We start from the raw sequence: 20,103 nt of genomic DNA on the forward strand, positions 1-20,103 counted from the left end.
AAAAATAATCTATTAGTATTTTTGAGTTTAACCACTGTTTGTTCTATTATTTGTTCTGTTTTTTTTTCTTGTGGATTAAATTGAAATTGCAACCAACTTTCTATGGCTTTTTTTTTTAACAATCGTTATATTTTGGGAGATTTCCTTTTCAAATATTGAAAGTGCGAGTTTGTAATCTGAATAAAGGGAAAAGGTACATTCTTGAAAATGGGGTGCGACATACTTTTTCATTTGCTAGAGAACTAGTTTGGATTTAAGTAACTTTTGTTACATGTTGTTGAAGCCTATAGTGAGAGGTCTAATGCTTTAATATTTAATTTCTGCCGTCTGAATTCATATTCATTATATAAATAGGCCTGTTTAATTTTGTCTGGCTTGACGTTTATTATAATTTAAATAACGGTTCGCTAGGTGTAGGCACGGCCATAAGCAAATAGGTCAACTGGGATGAGACTGAAGAGTTAATCAGGGTAATTTGTCTAGAAATAGACAGGTATTTTCCTTTCCATGGGAGCAAGATCTACTCTATATTTGCTAAGTTTCTATTTACATTTATTGGAGTGAGATCATGTATTTCTTTCAGAATATGTGTAGCGAGTATGTCCACATCATCAGACCATTTTATTGGTAAACTACATGGTAATGTAAATGTTGTATTTTTAGTGATCCAATATGTAATATTATACACGTTTTCCTCCTCTTGACAGTTTAAAACTTTCTGAGAAGTAGCCATTGTTTACTATTTTACACCTATGGTTACTATACATGACTTTAACCCATTTCATAAGAGATCCTCCAAAATGTAGGCATTTATTTACAAACTCCAGTCGTACTGTGAAAAACATGGGTGAGGATCTTTGTTTTGTTTTTCCTGTAATTTATTCTGAGCCTTTGGTACAGTTTTATTGGTATCTATCTGTTCTGTTAGAAGGTGTATTTCCTTTGTTAATATGGACTCTTTTGACCTAAACATTTAAGTGTTCCATACAATGAGGGGATATGCTGTATCTATGTTGTCGGAAAAATTCAGTTAAATTCCTCTGTCCTAGTTCCTTGTTTTTATTATCCGTTAGGGTTTTATTCAATTTCCAATATCCTCGCCCACGTGGAAGTTCATTAAGCGTAATGTATATGCCAATTATCTGATGGTCCGACCGCGTTCTGTCCCCTATCAACACGTTTTAAACTTTTAGTGCCAACGAGAATGACATTAGAAAATAGTCAAGACGACTAGCTTGATTGAGCCTCCGTCTTGTATAACTCACTAGGTCAGGATATTTAACCCTCCATATATTCACTGGTTCCAATATATCCATGACATTTGTGATTTCCTTAAGAGCTTGAGGGTGATAGTTTGTAGTGTGAATTCCTTTACGATCCATTGAGGTATTATAATCTCCCACCAGCACAGCTGTTCTTTGTTTGCACCAAACTGAACTCTGTCTCTAGACATTCTCTCATCAGAGTTAGAAGTGTTTTTTACTGATGCGTTGTGGGTAACCAGAAAACGTTCCCAGGTGTCCGTTTCCTTGTACAGTATATTTAATAGAGTGTCACATTTACTGAGCTACAGCCTTACATGTTTACACTTCTCACATACAAGGCCCGTTTACACACACAGCTTCAATCAGAACACATTCTCTATCCTCTCTTCCCTTCTTTTTCTTGACCTTTCTGACCTCCGTAAACACACCTTTTGGGTTTTGTGGTGTGGTGAGAAACCTCCCAGGTTAAACCTTTTTTATCCTCTGCTAGAGCGAACACAGGAGCCCACCAACACACCCCACACACGTACCTGACAGTACCTCAGGGCCTAAGGTGGGATTTATTTTGCTTGCTCACTCATATTTTCCCAGCTCGGCCTTCGCCACAGCGCCAGCTTTTTTAAGCCGTGGGGAGACTTAATGAATGCATTGCTAATCATCACCAGTAACCTCACAAGATGCTTGTACTCTGTCCTCTATTTTTGGCACATTCCTCTCTTCCTAGCTCCCTTAGTGAAAGGGGGTCTGTGTAATGCTCACCCTATTGTTGGTTATAGCCGCTATGTATAAGGGGCGTAAGGTTACTATAAATCCATACCATGCCTTTTATTGTAGTGCAGTGGAAGAATCATTGAATTCCTAAACTATGACCACACAACACTGTGTGTGTGCGTGCGCATCCCAGTCTCCCGAGGGCTCCTCCAGACCGGGGCTAAGTTCCTCATGTGCAGGTCTGCACTGTGTCACCAGCAATTTTACAGTAACCCTACACTGCACATAAACACAGTTAGGAGAAAGAGGGAGAGAGGAGGGGGTGAGAGAGAGGAGGCAGGGAAAGAAGGGGGATTTCTGTGTGACTTCAGCATATAGCTGTGTGTTATACAGGTTTTGCGTTGCTTTCTTGCCACATCTCTCAACTCAAACTATTAGTTTGTTGACTCTTTCATTGGAAGTAGTGACCCCTCTTTACACACACACATTCCTCCTGTATAATAGGTTTACTCTCCAGAGGTAGCCCCCGACACTAATTCTCCTTTTCAAAGGGCTTCAGCAGGATTCCCTCACAGAACAACATTGTGCATCTGATGTAATAAAAGGGGTCTGGCTTATGTCACCCCTTTTCCTTGTACTTCTCTTTCCCTCCTTTCCTCTCTCCTTCTCTCCCTCCAGTCCAGTCTGAAATAAAGGGTTCAGTTGAGCTCAGTGGTTGTTTTTGTGTTTGGACTGGCTCATATTAATTCGAATGCAGCACTGCTCCCAGCTCCTTAAATGCAACACTAGACCAGATTTATCACTTTGTGACCGACCTGCTCTTTCTCGCTCCCTTTTGCTTGCTCTTTCTCGCTCCCCCCATCTCTCCCTTCTCCTTTCTCTCTCTCACTCTTTCTCTGGCCTTATGTCTGAGCTTAGTTATAATCTGTTCAAGACCAGAAACGTTTACACACACAAAGTCCCTGGCCTGAGAACAGGCTCCTACTCAGCAGCACTGATTTTTTTTTTTGCACAGTCGGAGGACTTAGAGCTTAGCTACTGGTCTGAGATCAGCATCTTAGTTTTCATGCAGCACATGGAGACAGATGACTGGCATAGTGCTGCGGTGACAGTTTAGAAAGAGTGATAGAGAGTGTTCTCTTTCTTGCTTCTGAATGACTTGCCATTCCAAGCATCTCTCTGGTGTTTATTGGCATTATTGCTAATTACATCCACAAGGGGGCAGTGGTCTTTACCAATGGGATGGTAACATATTCGTTTTCCATTATTTTACAGCAAGATGCAAAAGAAGTCTGTGTTGGAATTTGTCCCGCTCTGTGTAAATTATTTTTTGTGTGTGTGTTACAGGTCCTGGTGAGTGAGGACTCCGATGGAGAGGGAGTGGTGGCCCACTTCCCAGCCCATGACAAACCCATATCCTGCATGGAATTCAACCCCAGCGGTAAGGAGATGGCTCACTGCAACACACACACACACACACAGGCATACACACAGGCATACACACCAAAAGTATTTATTTTGGATGTAAAGAATGCTAATCTGAATTTGAAGGCAAGTTTTGGCAATCAATCCGTCGTGAAGAAAGTGAGTTGAGGGATGAGGAGTTCTTTGTTGTTGAGTGTGAACCCAGATGACGGGAACACAACCTCACTGTCCAGGTCTTAACCTCTTCTGTGGGACTCCAGGTTGTGTCCCAGTCTTAACCTCTTCTGTGGGGCTCCAGGGTGTGTCCCAGTCTTAACCTCCTCTGTGGGGCTCCAGGTTGTGTCCCGGTCTTAACCTCCTCTGTGGGGCTCCAGGGTGTGTCCCAGTCTTAACCTCCTCTGTGGGGCTCCAGGGTGTGTCCCAGTCTTAACCTCCTCTGTGGGGCTCCAGGTTGTGTCCCGGTCTTAACCTCTTCTGTGGGGCTCCAGGGTTTGTCCCAGTCTTAACCTCTTCTGTGGGGCTCCAGGGTGTGTCCCAGTCTTAACCTCCTCTGTGGGACTCCAGGTTGTGTCCCAGTCTTAACCTTTTCTGTGAGGCTCCAGGTTGTGTCCCAGTCTTAACCTCCTCTGTGGGGCTCCAGGGTGTGTCCCAGTCTTAACCTCTTCTGTGGGGCTCCAGGGTGTGTCCCAGTCTTAACCTCTTCTGTGGGGCTCCAGGGTGTGTCCCAGTCTTAACCTTTTCTGTGGGGCTACAGGGTGTGTCCCAGTCTTAACCTCTTCTGTGGGGCTCCAGGGTGTGTCCCAGTCTTAACCTCTTCTGTGGGGCTCCAGGGTGTGTCCCAGTCTTAACCTCTTCTGTGGGGCTCCAGGGTGTGGCAGAAAGGGCCTATGAAGTGGGGATGTATGCGTCTGTGTTAGAACGGTAGTCAGTGGGGCCTGTGCCTGAGGGTGCATGCACTCACCTGCAGTCAACACACAATAGAAGTGGCTTCATCAAGCAGGCCCTGCAGTGACAATGGCACTTCATCCCACTGTGGGAGAGTGACAACCATGCATTGATATGTGAAGTCACACACCGGGGCACTCCCTTTGTGTTTCTGTGATCACACTCAGTCAGTCAGGCCTTGATGTCGGTCCGACACCCGGTGGACAGCCTTAGGTGTGTGAGGTGTTGAGTTACGTTGCTCTCCTCACAACGGAAGAGAGGTTAGTTAAGAGGCGTTAGTGAGTTTGGTGTGTCAGTAGTCACTGGGATCATGGCCCAAAAATTAATTTAACACACTCACCCGTGTCAATTAATCTTAACACACTCACCCGTGTCAATTAACCTAACACACTCACCCGTGTCAATTAACCTAACACACTCACCCGTGTCAATTAACCTAACACACTCACCCGTGTCAATTAACCTAACACACTCACCCGTGTCAATTAACCTAACACACTCACCCGTGTCAATTAACCTAACACACTCACCCGTGTCACAAGGGCTTTCAGATGTTAAAAACACAATGCAGCCTGAAAGGTCCAATGCAGTCGATTTTTCTCAATACAAATCATTTTTGGGTAACAATTAAAATGGCCAAAAATAATCCTAAATAGCTTCTTAGCAAAGGGCAATTTCTAAAGCAAGAATTTTGCTGGGAATGTCTGGGAGACTGAAAATTAGCTGTTATTGGCAGAGAGATATGGAACTCGGTCTTATTGGTCTATTAACTAATTTACCACATTGTGATGTCACCATACAGACCAAAACTCCATCCCACCAAAACGGGCTGAAATTTAAAGCAGTCTTTTCAAACAGCTCTTACACTATAAAAGGGTATTATTACAACCTCATAGTGTGGAAATATACATTGAGTGTACAAAACATCAGGAGCACCTGCTCTTTCCATGACATACAGTGCCTTTGGAAAGTATTTAGACCCCTTGACCTTCTCCACATTTTCCTACGTTACAACCTTATTCTAAAATGGATTAAATATATTTTTTTAATCTTCAGCAATCTACACACACAATACCCCATAATGTGGGCAATCAGGGGAAAAGGGCCTTGATCAGAGAGGTGACCAAGAACCTGATGGTCACTCTGACAGAGCTCCAGAGTTCCTCTGTGGAGATGGTTGTCCTTCTGGAAGTTTATCCCATCTCTGCAGCACTCCACCATTCAGGCCTTTATGGTTGAGTGACCAGACGGAAGCCACTCCTCAGAAAAAGGCACATGACAGCCCGCTTGGAGTTTGCCAAAAGGCACCTAAAGACTCTCAGACCATGAGAAACAAGATTCTCTGGTCTGATGAAATGAAGATTGAACTGGCTTGAATGCCAAAGACTAAGTGAATCCAGGTGAAAGCTAAGATCCCTTATTGATATCACTTGTTAAATCCACTTCAATCAGTGTAGATGAAGGGGAGGAGACAGCCTAAAGTAATGAAAGTAATAATGACCTATCTGGTATTAGTGCATAAGGCTAAACTTTAGGGTTTAACTATACATGCGCCAATTGCCAGATAATGCTTTTGGGAACGGCAAAGAAAGGCCATTGTCGAAGTTTTAATTCAATAAGACAAAAGCTGAATGAGGAGAGTTGAAAATGAAGAGAAGTGAGGGCCATAAAAGTAATATTTGGTGAAGTGGTAAAAGAGGATGATGGCAGTGCTGGCTATGTTTGGTGGCAGGTAGTCTAGTGGTTATAGCGTTGGACTAGTAACCGAAAGGTTGCAAGATCGAATCCCCGAGCTGACAAGGTAAAATATATATATATATATGTCTTTCTTCCCCTGAACAAGGCAGTTCTCCCACTGTTCCTAGGCCGTCATTGAGAATAATAATTAGTTCTTAACTGACTTGCCTAGTTAAATAAAGTGGAAACTTAAGCCCAAATCAGTTCTTCCCCAGAGTGAGATGAACTCATGGATACCATTTTTATTTCTCTTCATGCAGTTTGAAGGAAGTTGCTAACAAGCATTAACTCAATTGCTAACTGGAATTATTTTAACTGCTTGTATGCTAGCAGATACCGCAGACTTCCATTCATTGCGCTAATGCTAGTTGGCATTGGCTCACAAAACTACCTCTAACTTCTTTAATACTAGATGCAGAGACTTACAAGTGGTATCCATGAGTTCATGTGACTTTGGCTTCATTGCCAAAATCCCGTAGTATCCCTTTAAGGAGAGAGAGTGTGTGTGTGTGCGCGCGTGTGGTTCAGTTTTACCCAGAGTGCCGTGGATGCTTCCTGGCCTCACTCTACACCAAATGATTTTGCACTGGCGTCTTCCCCCTTTTATGGATTGTTCCCCCTCGGAAATAAAGGCACCACACAGTGCAGTGTGTGTGTGTGGAGGAGCAGCTAATAAAGTAGCTGCTGAGTGATGGTGCTTACTGTGACCTCCAGTCTTTGGTAGGAATCCTTCACATGCCTCTGACCAGGCTAGAATGCACCTCCCAGAAAAAAGTCACATTTATAACACACACACATTTTTGTAACAAACATTCACCGCCTTTATACATGAACTAAATGTATACCTTTTGTACACATACACATCCTCAATCATTTGCTTACAAACACAGACTAATCCATGCACCCATTGACAATGTGTGTGACAATAAATCCCCAACACACACCCTTGTACAGATGATGTTTTAGGTCTTCACATGCACTCGAGTCACAGATCCGCTCACACAAACGCATGATCACTCTGACACGGCGCACACAGTAATCACCTTCACGTACATAGCGTGCTCTCCAAGCAGGTAAATGCCACATTTAATCTAGAAGGACTGTTACTTGGAGGTTTAGCAGAGCTGTTGTTTGGCAATTACAGAACTCCTCCTCCCCCTCTTCAAGTCCTCTTTCCCTGGCCTGCATGACCGGTCCAATCTGTAGGGGGCGCCCTTGGTTTACCTTGACGACCTAGAGTTGACTCAGTCGACCTTTACCCTATATGTGTGTGCGTGTTTGTGTGTGTGTGGAGCCGAATTTACCAGGGGCAGGGTGCCGCCGCGCTGGCCAACCGCACAGCGTCCAGCCGGCAACCGTGACCACCTTTCATTGTACTGTCAAGTGTAACACACTGAGTATACACAATGGCTGTGTCCCAAATGTTTACTTCAAGCATCCCCCCCTTCTGTTAACTTTACTGCCAAATCACCACATGGGTGCGTTGCCACCTCATTTATGCCTGCCCAAGTCTGAAAGACCTTAAGAGTTTTGAAATATGACAGTGTCGGGGCACCCCGAAAAGTACCACCAAGAGCCACGTTTCTTTCTCTTTTTTTCCCCTTAGCAAGGAAAGGGTGAGTGGGTTAGTGTGTGTGGAGTAGCTGCATAGTCCTCCCCACTTCGATGCTGTAATTTAGGAGCCTTTCATCATTAAGCCTCATGATCAAAACAACTGCCACGTTGGTCTCTGACGCCGCCTGCTTTAGAGTAACAGAGAGCAAGGCGAGTCCCTTGGTCTTGATTGGGTGACTCGCAGTCTGTTTGTCCTGAATTAACTGCACAGAGAGAAGAGAGCGAAATGAAGAGAGAAGAAAAGGACAAAAATGTCTCAATCTACCGTAGGGCCTTGAGTACCATGGCTCCTTCTAACAGTGGTCAAGTCAACCCCAAAAACCACCAGAGTCAGTATGAAACAATGCTATGACTCGACAGCTTAGTGACTGGTCCTGGAAAGCCCAACAAGTCCTACCCAACTAGCATGACGCAACAAACCCCATAGAACTGCTTGTGTATGTTGGAGTGACTACACAGACAGCAGAGTGGTTATGGGGTGACTGGTCTGGCACCCTGTCCTGGCTGTGTGGCGTTCAGAGGTTCTATTCCTAGTGGTGTAATTAGAGGATAGGATGCTGCTCTGTTGAAGGCAGTTGTGAAGCTACACGCTCACACACACACCCTTTACCAGCTGTGAGCTGTTTTATTTACCTTCACTCCTTCACTACAATCTCTCTCCTTCACCTCTTACCCCTCGCACTTCACATCATCTTGACTTGATTATTAGCTGAGATGCCCAAGGTCAGAGACACATTGTTTTAACGGTAGGGCCTGTGAAACAGTTTGTGTGGAGGGTGGTTTGATTAAAGTGTGTAAGGCTGTATGCAGTGTATGATTAGGTGGTTGGACAGGAGAGACACTCGCTCTCTCTCGCTCGCTGTTTGTAATTCCTCTCAATCACGCCACTGATAAGAATCTTGGAATCTGTTTCTCCATGGAAGATTAGTTCAGCGCTGCTCGCTCATTTACAGGAACTCAACCTCACAACCACTCTTAAAGAGACACACACACGACGACACACACTGAACCTAAAAAACAATGTTACTATTCTACAAACATTCACTCGCCTAACTAACCTCACACCTCTTAAATATCTACAAAGTCTTGGTAAACGAGGCTAGAACTCATCTCCAGCCCCACTACCATAGCCCGCTAAAGCCCAGCCCATTTTTAGTAACACAGCATCATAATGAATAGCCTGGCGAATTGATCATAGAAACATGGAAAGTGCCAAGAAGATGTGTCATGATGAAGAAGGGTCACTGTGGTGTCATAACTCCTTGATGTGTGAGAGAGAGTCAGGCCTTCACCCCAACTCCCAGCTAACCCACACCACACATGCTGAACACGAGGGAGACATCCCAAAGATACAGCCTACACCCCCAGCTCACTCATTTAGCCTGCAACGAGCTGTCTTCACACACAGCAAGCAATTACCACTCCCCTCGTGGTTGTATCTTCGTGTTATGTGAAGTGGTATTTTCACTTTATTTTCACACTCATTTAGCAAGATGTGCAGCTGTGTATGAGTGCGTGTGCATGCGTGTGTGTGTGTACATGTGACATTTGTGTGTGTGTGTGCCATCCAAATCCGTGTTTGTGCTTTTTAGCACCATGTCCCAGAGTTCTCAGAATTCCTTGTTTTACCCAGCAGCAGGGCTGTCCGTCCACCATGGACCAATCACAGAGGATTAAACCCCCATGGAGTCTGCCAGTCGTTGGGGCCTTTCCTGCCCCCCCCCCCCACACACACACACACCTGCCCATGCCACGCCCTGGGAATCATGGCTTTAGTAAAGCGCCGCTGTCCTCCTTAGGTAAAGCTGATGATCTATAGATTTTTCCCCAGCGAGCTCTGTCATAATCTATCTATTCTCTTCCTTTCTCTCTCTCATCACTCTCCCTTTCTCTCTCTCTCATCACTCTCCCTTTCTCTCTCTCTCATCACTCTCCCTTTCTCTCTCTCTCATCACTCTCCCTTTCTCTCTCTCTCATCACTCTCCCTTTCTCTCTCTCTCATCACTCTCCCTTTCTCTTTCTTTTCCTCTACTTTTATATCCCTCACTCAGTTTTTAGCTGTTCAAATTTCCCAGGGTAATGATTTGGTCTATTCTAGAGATCTATTGTGGAGTTCCCACTGTGTCTGTCCAACTGCAGCCAGCCTGCTAGCAAGGTATTGTGCTTTCAGCTTTTGGCTCATAAAAAAAATGATATAGCTGCACACTCCTTCCTGGGTCAGTTTTGGTTTGAAGAGGTCTTCTACAGTACTGTAATGAAAGGCTACTGAAATTGGATACATAGCTGTAACGATGAATTGTGCTCTGCTCTTGCGTACAGAGTGCATGTCTGTACGGTGTGTGCAGTGGTCAGTGTCTAGTGTGTGTGTTTACAGTGTAGTCTTAAGTGCCTGATGAATTTGCAGAGCTAGCAGACCAATGCTAGGTCTCCCTTTAGTGCAGTCATCTCCGTGGCCAGTTGGACATCGGCCTCGCTGACGCTCTCCTACTGTTTGTCCAAGACACTGTAAAGCCACCACTGCCTGCCTGCCTGCGGCTGTTTTTATGGTGTTTCCATACTTGGTGGTAAAAAGCAGTGGCACTGTCTTGGGAAGTCAAGGCCTCAGACCTGGGCTGTAAAACCAAAAGGAGATCAGAGGAAAGAGGGAGAGCGAAAGAAAGGGGGAGTGAGAGAAGGAGAGAAATAGAGATAGGAGGAGGAATAGAGAGAGCGGGGGAGAGGAAGAGAGCGAGGGCTGGCCCGAGACTGATCGACTGTTAGCAAGGTCTCAGTGGAAACTTAAGCCCAAATCAGACCACGCCTCCACTCCAAATCCCCAAACCCCCCACCCCACACAATCCAGACACCTCAGGCTCTGCTGTTGAGTCATCCACAACCCACACACACGACAACACGCAACGCTGTCTGTAAGTTGTTATAGTGTGGGGCGGGTTCTGATCTGTTCCTCTGATTTTGATTTGGGGCTTTATTTTTCACAGAATTGAAGTCCACTTTGTAGACTTGGTACTGTGTTCACAAGATCCATTAAACACACACACATTGTTCAAAGAGCCTCTCCTTGTACCTCTCCTCCAATCCCCCTTCCATCAACGGCAGGCAGCACAGAGCAGCGTGAAATCTTATCTGCGGCGGCGAATGTTTGAGGGGATTCATTAGTTAACAGAAACACTAAAAGACAACTTTTAAATGGAGGTTAGAGATTACAGCCCACTCTCTGTTTTCAGAGAAACTGATTAAAGCTTTTCATCTGTCCTCTCTCTCCTTCCCTCCCTCCACAGTCCCCCTTTCTTTATCTGCAGATTGTGCTCTGAGTCTGACCAATTTGTTTGGGGGCTTTTAAACATGACAACAAAAGGCTGCTGTTATAGCCTGGCCTCTAAGCTGCTGGGAGAATGTGTTTTATCTGTCTGCCTATTATGACGGAAAACTCAGACAGAGGCAGCAATACAATAACAAACCTGTGTCCCGAATGACACCCTATTCCCGAGATAGTGCACTACTTTTGACCAGGGACCATAGGGTTATTAATGCACCATGAAGTGAGGTTTAGTCACGATAGATTTAAGAATGTTTCGTGTTTGTGGTAGATAGAATGCTTTAACTTCTCTTCATTTGGAGAAGGGAAGTACAAAGATGTAAATGTTCCATACCCTGACCATGGTTTTAGAATGTTTGAATTTACTGTACATTCAGCGCATTGACTAACAAAAGGGGATAACTTCTCTTCCTTTGTGGAGGAAAGTGTGATACACACACACACACACACACACACACACACACACACACACACACACACACACACACACACACACACAGTGGGGAGAACAAGTATTTGATACACTGCCGATTTTGCAGGTTTTCCTACTTACAAAGCATGTAGAGGTCTGTAATTTTTATCATAGGTACACTTCAACTGTGGGAGACAGAATCTAAAACAAAAATCCAGAAAATCACATTGTATGATTTTTAAGTAATTAATTTGCATTTTATTGCATGACATAAGTATTTGATCACCTACCAATCAGTAAGAATTCTGGCTCTCACAGACCTGTTAGTTTTTCTTTAAGAAACCCTCCTGTTCTCCACTCATTACCTGTATTAACTGCACCTGTTTGAACTCGTTACCTGTATAAAAGACACCTGTCCACACACTCAATCAAACAGACTCCAACCTCTCCACAATGGCCAAGACCAGAGAGTTGTGTAAGGACATGAGGGCTAAAATTGTAGACCTGCACAAGGCTGGAATGGGCTACAGGACAATACTCAAGCAGCTTGGTGAGAAGGCAACAACTGTTGGCGCAATTATTAGAAAATGGAAGAAGTTCAAGATGACGGTCAATCACCCTCGGTCTGGGGCTCCATGCAAGATCTCACCTCGTGGGGCATCAATGATCATGAGGAAGGTGAGGGATCAGCCCAGAACTTCACGGCAGGACCTGGGCAATGACTTGAAGAGAGCTGGGACCACAGTCTCAAAGAAAACCATTAGTAACACACTACGCCGTCATGGATTAAAATCCTGCAGCGCACGCAAGGTCCCCCTGCTCAAGCCAGCGCATGTCCAGGCCCGTCTGAAGTTTGCCAATGACCATCTGGATGATCCAGATGAGGAATGGGAGAAGGTCATGTGGTCTGATGAGACAAAAATAGAGCTTTTTGGTCTAAACTCCACTCGCCGTGTTTGGAGGAAGAAGGATGAGTACAACCCCAAGAACACCCTCCCAACCGTGAAGCATGGGGGTGGAAACATCATTCTTTGGGGACTACTGCATCGTATTGAGGGGAGGATGGATGGGGCCATGTATCGCGAGATCTTGAAGGATCTGGAGAAGGTCTGTATGGAGGAGTGGGCCAAAATCCCTGCTGCAGTGTGTGCAAACCTGGTCAAGAACTACAGGAAACGTATGATCTCTGTAATTGCAAACAAAGGTTTCTGTACCAAATATTAAGTTCTGCTTTTCTGATGTATCAAATACTTATGTCATGCAATAAAATGCAAATTAATTACTTAAAAATCATACAATGTGATTTACTGGATTTTTGTTTTAGATTCCGTCTCTCACAGTTGAAGTGTACCTATGATAAAAATTACAGACCTACATGCTTTGAAAGTAGGAAAACCTGCAAAATCGGCAGTGTATCAAATACTTGTTCTCCCTACTGTATAACGTTCCATAATAGTGGCAGTGGATTTTGTTTGAGTTCTCTTAGCTGAACAGGTTGACTAAAGGTGCTGTATAAGGATTCTGCTCCAATGGCTCCCTATATAGTGCCCTACTTTTGACTAGGGCCCATTGGGACCAGACTAACTCCAACATCTCACTTCTGCCCCCGCCACGCTTCATGAACTTGACTGCGGGCGGAACACTCCTCCCTCTGTAAGTGAGTCAGCATTACTTGAAAGCGGCAGGTTTCACCTTGTAAAGAAAGAAAGAGAGTCAACCATCTTAATATTAAGCTAATTGCTGCCTGTTGGCGATGGTTAGTCAGCCATTTTCAATCTATTAATATCTGAGAGCGAGGGAGAGCTGCTTAGCTCACTGGTGGTCTGGCTGGGAAGCAGATAGAAAAACACTCCTCAGTTTCACTCCACTGTAGATCAAATGAACCATAACTTTTTTTCTCCCCCTCCATCTCTCCCTCACTCCTTCGCCCCTCGGTTGGATTGTGGATGTGGTTTATGGAGTTAAGAGTGTTGGAGAATCCAGTCCAAGCCAGAGCGGCCGCAGCAGTGTAGCACTCTGGTCTACTCTGCTCTGGTCTACTCTGCTCTGGTCTACTCTGCTCTGGTCTGCTCTGCTCTGGTCTGCTCTACTCTACTCTGCTCTGGTCTACTCTGCTCTGGTCTGCTCTGCTCTGGTCTACTCTACTCTGGTCTGCTCTGCTCTACTCTACTCTACTCTACTCTGGTCTGCTCTGCTCTGGTCTGCTCTACTCTGGTCCGCTCTGGTCTACTCTACTCTGGTCTGGTCTGCTCTCCTACTCTAATCTGGTCTGTTCTGTGGCTCTATGGTATAGTGCTACACTATGTGTGCGTCTCAAATGGCACCCTATTCTCTATATAGTGCGCTATTATTTTTAATTTTTTTATTTACCCTTTATTTAACCAGGACAGGACCCATAAGGTTAGACTTTGCAAGAGGTCGGCAGGAAGTAGTCCGCGGGTACAAACAACACAAGCACAATACAATAGCTACATTAAAAACTGCTTTAAAATCAGCGAACCAATACCCTCTCCTCCCCTTTTTCCAATTTCGTTCCCTGGGCTCTGGTTAGAGTATTGCACTACGTTGGGTGCCAACTGGAACACAACCCATGCCCCTTCCTGGTACTCAGCACAACTAACGCTCCTTACCCGACCACATAATACTGTGAGGAATCGCCAGTGGTGGTAGTGAGAGCCAGGGCTAAGCCAGGGTATGTTCCTTCACCATGCCCGTCGGCCTGATGGAATCTGCACTGGTCATTCCAGCGGCCGGTGGTCAGGGAGGGCATAGACCGTTTCATTTCGAGACACTTTCAGCCAATCCCTCCAACCCTTTTTTTTTTTTTTTTTTCATTCCTCCATCCAGCTTTAGTGTGATTCATAGCCCAGTCACGATGCTAGGCCCTGTGCCACTCACTACAACATGAACAGCAACAGGCTCAGTGAAAGAGTTCATAAAAAAAGGAGCCACTTGACTTAAGCTTCAAAAGATGTTACTTTTCGCCTGCATAACATGAACAACTTATTGACCGCATGGAGACCCATTGGGTGAGTATTAGCCTCCCACCCCGCTCCACCCCCTATCCTGGTTATCTCGATGTGAGGGGGAGAGGGAAGGAGGGAGAGAGGTAGAGACAGAAATGGAGGGAAGGCTGTAAGGGAGGCTGGCCTCAAGACCCAGTGAGTTCTGGCCGGTCTGGTCTGAGTGTGCAGCTTTGATGTCAGTCTGTCATGCCGGGGCCCACTTTAGTTTTTACTGCACCCCTGTGTGTTTTCCACCGCTATCATAAACACCTTGAAAAGCCCAGCACGGACGCAGCCGAGAGAGACCGCCACACACACGGGCACACAGTACACACATACAGTACACCGAAAAACCCACACACGGTCATTAACTGACACACCACACGCATCCTGTATACGCACTTAGTCTCACACACATACAGTACACACACACACTGTACACAGAGAAACGCGCACATCCACACACACTGCCTGGCAGTCTCATCACCAGCCCCACAGCCAGCCCTGAAGACATTCTGTGTGATGCATGTTGTGCTCATTTGCTCATAAGTGTATGCGTCTCCTACAGCAAATTCCCCAGTGTCCTCTTAATGTTTTCGAACTACATATGGTTAGAATTTGACATTTCCACTTTTTCAAAGGTTTTGGAGCCAAGTGTTGTTAATTAGAGAGGGGACTAGTTTTGTTGCGGCACTTTGTGCTGCCAAGTGGGAGACCTCATCACTGACTGCCCTCCCTTCGTCTCCCTCCTCTCTCCTCATCTGCTTTTGTCCAGATAAAAAAGTCCCAGCCACTTTGGAAATGAAATATCCTTGCACTATTAATGGGATTGAGCAGATGTTTTCTGTTTATACGTTTTGAGACGTGACAAAGGCTGCAGCAAAACACAAGGAGAGGTTTTGGTGCACAGTCCTTCTTTCCAATGAAGAGCGAGCGAGAGAGAGAGAGAGAGCGAAGGGAGAGAGATTATATTTATGTGAATTATTTTATCACCCGCTCGCTCGTCCACTCTCAGCCAGGCAGCGGGCCTTCACACAGACTCACGTCTCACACATGGCAAATTAGAGGTTCTCTCTCCAACCAGTCGGTTTGGGTGTTCCAGGAAAGCCAGCCCATTTTCATAAAGAGCGTTGTAAATAACACTGATGCCCCAGAGAATGGGGAGGTTGAGGTGTTTATAAATAGGACGTGTCAAACGGAGCTCCGACAGCTTCAGGTTTGCAGCTGCAGCGGGCGGCTCTCACACCGCCGACCAGGAACGCTGCTTTTTAATTTGTGCTTCCCTTGGCCTAACCGACTGACGCCTCTCGGCGAGGGCCTGTATTTCAACAAGGCCACAAAAGCCCCAACTCTGGGCCCTTCCACTCCGGCCGGGTGCCTTTTGGAGTGCAGAGTGTACCATCAGCAAGAAGTCATGTCCTGGCCAGCCTCACCAAGCCTCATCTGTCAAAGCCCGTGACGAGCCAGGGAGGGAGGGAGGGAGACGCGCTGGGCGGCTTGGGCCATGGAGTGAGAAGAAGGAAGAAAGGGGGGAGGGAGTAGAGGGTGGCTGGCTGAGGGAGAGGGGAAGCTCCCAGATAAACAGAGCACAGCGCCTTAACTCCTAATCACCCTACGCTTCCGTTTGCAGACTCTATAATTAGAAGGGTCCTTCTTTTCCATGTATTCCCAGTTGACGCAAAGGGTTCTTGTGGCTTGGCACCTCATTTGGGGCGTGGGTTTAGTTTATGGCCAGGGCCCTGAGCTTCCAGCTTTGGTTTGGTCTTCACTTCTGATACAGCATGAATAGCTAAACCGCCGTCTAATGCCTTGCCTGCTCTAGTTTTCTGTTTTTCTTTTCTTTCCTTCCAATGTCCCCCTCTTTGACTCCTTCTTTTCGACTCCCTCCATCAGTCTTACTCTACGTCTCTTCTTCTACTCACCTCTGCTGTTGGATAAAGGTGGAAACTGGAAACTGGCTGCATCCTAAATGGCCCCCTATTCACTGGGCACTATCTAGGAAATAGGATGCCATTTGGAAAGCAATCTGTGAGGTCTGAAAGCAGTGTCCTGAAGACGTGGATAAAGGCAGCCCCCCGCAGCTCTCTGATTCAGAGGGGTTGGGTTAAATGCGGAAGACACATTTTAGTTGAATACATTCAGTTGGACAACTGACTAGCTATATCCCCCTTTCCCCTTCATCTATCCTACATTCCTTTTTGGTGGTGTCTTTCTTCTTCATCCCTCTTGCATGTGTTGCTGGATTCTTTTCATCTCGTGTCATTCCATCCTCCTTTTTTTTACATTTAACATGCCACCCAATAAAGACTGCCTACTAATTGCCAACTTATTGCAACCTCCACAGAAAAGACCCAGCGAAGGAAAATCACTAATTATTCTCCTGTCAAATTATGGCTGTGAGGCTTTGGGTTCGGAGGCTTCGACGTAAGAAATTCAGCGCCATTTCTCTGGTCACACACTTTTCAGTTTGAGCTAAAGGGCTGACGTTTTGAGTTATGGCACTTTTATGTTTTTGGTAGAAATATAAAGTCTCTGTGAGGCTCTGTCCTGGGCTGACTGCGATCTGCGTTTAGATCTGGGTTTGTTCTGGTGTGGTTTGTTGAGTGTGTTGTTTACAGTAAAGGCCTATACTTTCTGCAGCTTGACAAACTTCAAATCAAACGACTAGAAATGAATGGGCCTGTCATCGGAGGTTACACACGAGCTAGGCTGTGGTTGTGTGTTAGGACAAACACACACACACACCTCCCAGTCCCTAGAAAGAAGACGTAGTTATAAGGGTATGGTTGCGACTGGAGAACAAATTATAATGTGAGGGATAAGCAAGCGTTTTACGGCAGTGACAAACGATAGCTGGTGTGTTTTTATTGGGTGGTTTGTTTGTGTACCGGCATGGTGGGGCTGATATGTCCCGCTTTGAAGAGATTGTCGAGTTCTGCACGGTTCAAAGGTTTTATTAACAGCTAAATAAGTCTGCCCAGTTTTTGACGGAAATGTCTCTATTGCTCTACAGTGAATCAAATAGTTATTTTTGGTACTGGTTTGTATGCACACACATTTTTATCAAAGACTGACATTTGTAATTTCTACAGTACATTTAATCTCTTGATTGGCCAGTACACTACTGGTCTGGATAATATTCTGAAATATTTCATATGAGGTTTGGAGTTGATTTTTATGACTGTTGGAAATTAAACAGTTTTGCCAATATACTAAATCCTGCTGAATAACTCTTGGATATGAAGAATAGGGCCCTGCCAATGATTATGTATTACGGTGTGTTTGTGTTAATGTACATGTTGTCTCTGTCTCCAGGTATGCTGCTGGTGACTGCAGACACCCTGGGCCATGACTTCCATGTGTTCCAGGTCCTCACACACCCCTGGGCCTCCAACCAGTCTGCTGTCCACCACCTCTACACACTGCACCGCGGAGAGACTGAGGCCAAGGTAACACACGTAATATTCATCATACACTCACTGACGCCTACTTATCCCCTGTAAATAATACACATTTTAGTAATTCAGCACTGAGGTGGTTTCTGAACAGGGCCACCCAGAGCTGTTTACTGAGTGCGCTCTGGCCGCAGCATCTAAACCAAGCCTTTGATCCTCTGTAGTGTATGTTTGCCTGTGTTGTGTCTAAACACTGTCAGATAGACAACACTGGACTTCATCAGACGGAACAGCTGAAAGGAAGAGTTGTTTTTTGCCTCTGATCAGACACAGTTCTGTAGCATGGCCTCACTGGTTCCAGAAGGACATGGGGGAAACGGTGTGCATGTGTGTGACCGCTACAGCTTCACCGTCATTTCCTCAAGACATTGTTAGGAAGGGTAAAACACTATTAGGCTGGATGATCTGAGTTGAGTGTTTGTGTGCGTGTGTGTGAGCGGATAAGAACCCAAACAGGTCGGGGTGTGACCCCGGCAGCTCTGTAATTGATGTATAGGATGATTTAGAAACAAGCAAGGCCTCATTGCCTCTCACTTGACTGCAGCACCAGATTCCTCACAGCTGTGGAATCACAGCCTTCCAGCCAATCAATTAATCAGCGCCCAAAGCAAACACATTTTCAAAAGCTGAAACAATTTGTAAGACAAATAGGGCATGGCGAGTTTCAAACAACATTCACTATGGCTCATTCAATAAAAAAGGCTGCTGCATGTTTTCTTCTTGTCCCTAGCTAACAGTGCTCTCTCTCTCTCGCTCTCGCTTTCTCTGGTAAAAATCTAATATTTTTTATATTTTGAGTTGGTAGGAGGAGAGATGACCCATTTTGACATGACACTTTCTTCCCCGGCTAATCACATTGTGAGGCTGTGCAGAGCCTCTTTTGAGGAATAGCCACCATTAAAGCTCTCCCTCTGTAGTTGTGGCTGCTGTTGCCGCTGAATGTCAGCTGAGGTCTTGCTTATGGAACACACACACACCGCCTCAGTGGCATGTAAGGAGATTTATTTGACCAAAGTCAAGGGACGCAGCATCCTGGATTCTCCCTTTACAGCATGCAAGCCTGTTATATAGAATCACAGTTTATGCAGCACTTCTGGCAATCCAAATTGTAGGTTTAGTCCCATGAGATAAAAGTTATCCTAGTGTTCTCTCCCATCGGGCCACCACTCCAAATTAGAGGATTAAGATTGAATCCTACTACACCGGCTATGACGCTCGTTTGATGTGTCAGGGCTTGAAAACTATTACGGATTACAAAGGGAAACCCAGATGCGGGCTGCCCAGTGACGCGAGCCTACCAGACGAGCTAAATGCCTTTTATGCTTGCTTCGAGGCAAGCAACACTCAAGCATGCACGAGAGCACCAGCTGTTCTGTGTGATAATGCTCTCGGTAGCCGATGTGAGCAAGACCTTTAAACAGGTCAACATTCACAAAGCCGCAGGGCCAAATGGATTACCAGGACGTGTACTCAAGCATGCGAGGACCAACTGGCAAGTGTCTACACTGACATTTTCAACCTCTCCTTGACCGAGTCTGTAATACCTACGCGTTTCAAGCAGACCACCATAGTCCCTGTACCCAAGGCAGCGAAGGTAACCTGCCTAAATGATTACCGCCCCGTAGCACTCACGTCGGTAGCCATGAAGTGCTTTGAAATGCTGGCTCGCATCAACAGCATCCTCCCCGGATACCCTAGACCCACTCCAATTTGCATACCGCCCCAGCAGATCCCCAGATGACGAACTCCACACTTCCCTTTCCCACCTGGACAAAAGGAACACCTATGTGAGAATGCTCTTCATTGACTACAGCTCAGCGTTCAACACCATAGTACCCACAAAGCTCATCATTAAGCTAAGGACCCTGTGACTAAACTCCTTCCTCTGCAACTGGATCCTGGACTTCCTGACGGGCCACCCCCAGATGGTAAGAGTAGGCAACAACACGTCTGCCACGCTGATCCTCAACACTGGGGCCCCTCAGAGGTGTGTACTTAGTCCCTTCCTGTAGTCCCTGTTCACCCACGACTGCGTGGCCAAACACGACTTCAACACCATCATTACATTTGCTGACGACGCAACAGTGGTAGGCCTGATCACCGACAACGACTAGACAGCCTATAGGGAGGTCAGAGACCCGGCCATGTGGTGCCAGGACAACAACCTCTCTCTCAATGTGAGCAAGACAAAGGAGCTGATCGTTGACTACAAGAAAAG

General features: G+C 45.7%; 1 protein-coding gene across 6 annotated transcripts in view; it reads left to right on the forward strand.

The window, feature by feature from the left end:
• The window catches only part of LOC115136823 (BCAS3 microtubule associated cell migration factor-like), a 362,747-nt gene that overhangs the window by 64,402 nt on the left and 278,242 nt on the right, over nt 1–20,103 (forward strand). For all 6 annotated transcript variants that reach the window (XM_029672640.2, XM_029672643.2, XM_029672642.2 and 3 more), the window contains exons 13-14: nt 3,324–3,417; nt 17,746–17,879. In XM_029672640.2, the coding sequence (XP_029528500.1) occupies nt 3,324–3,417; nt 17,746–17,879 (228 nt within the window). The remainder of the gene's footprint in view (nt 1–3,323; nt 3,418–17,745; nt 17,880–20,103) is intronic.

This window comes from Oncorhynchus nerka, linkage group LG11 (genome assembly GCF_034236695.1).
Source record: "Oncorhynchus nerka isolate Pitt River linkage group LG11, Oner_Uvic_2.0, whole genome shotgun sequence".
Taxonomy (NCBI): Eukaryota; Metazoa; Chordata; class Actinopteri; order Salmoniformes; family Salmonidae; genus Oncorhynchus; species Oncorhynchus nerka.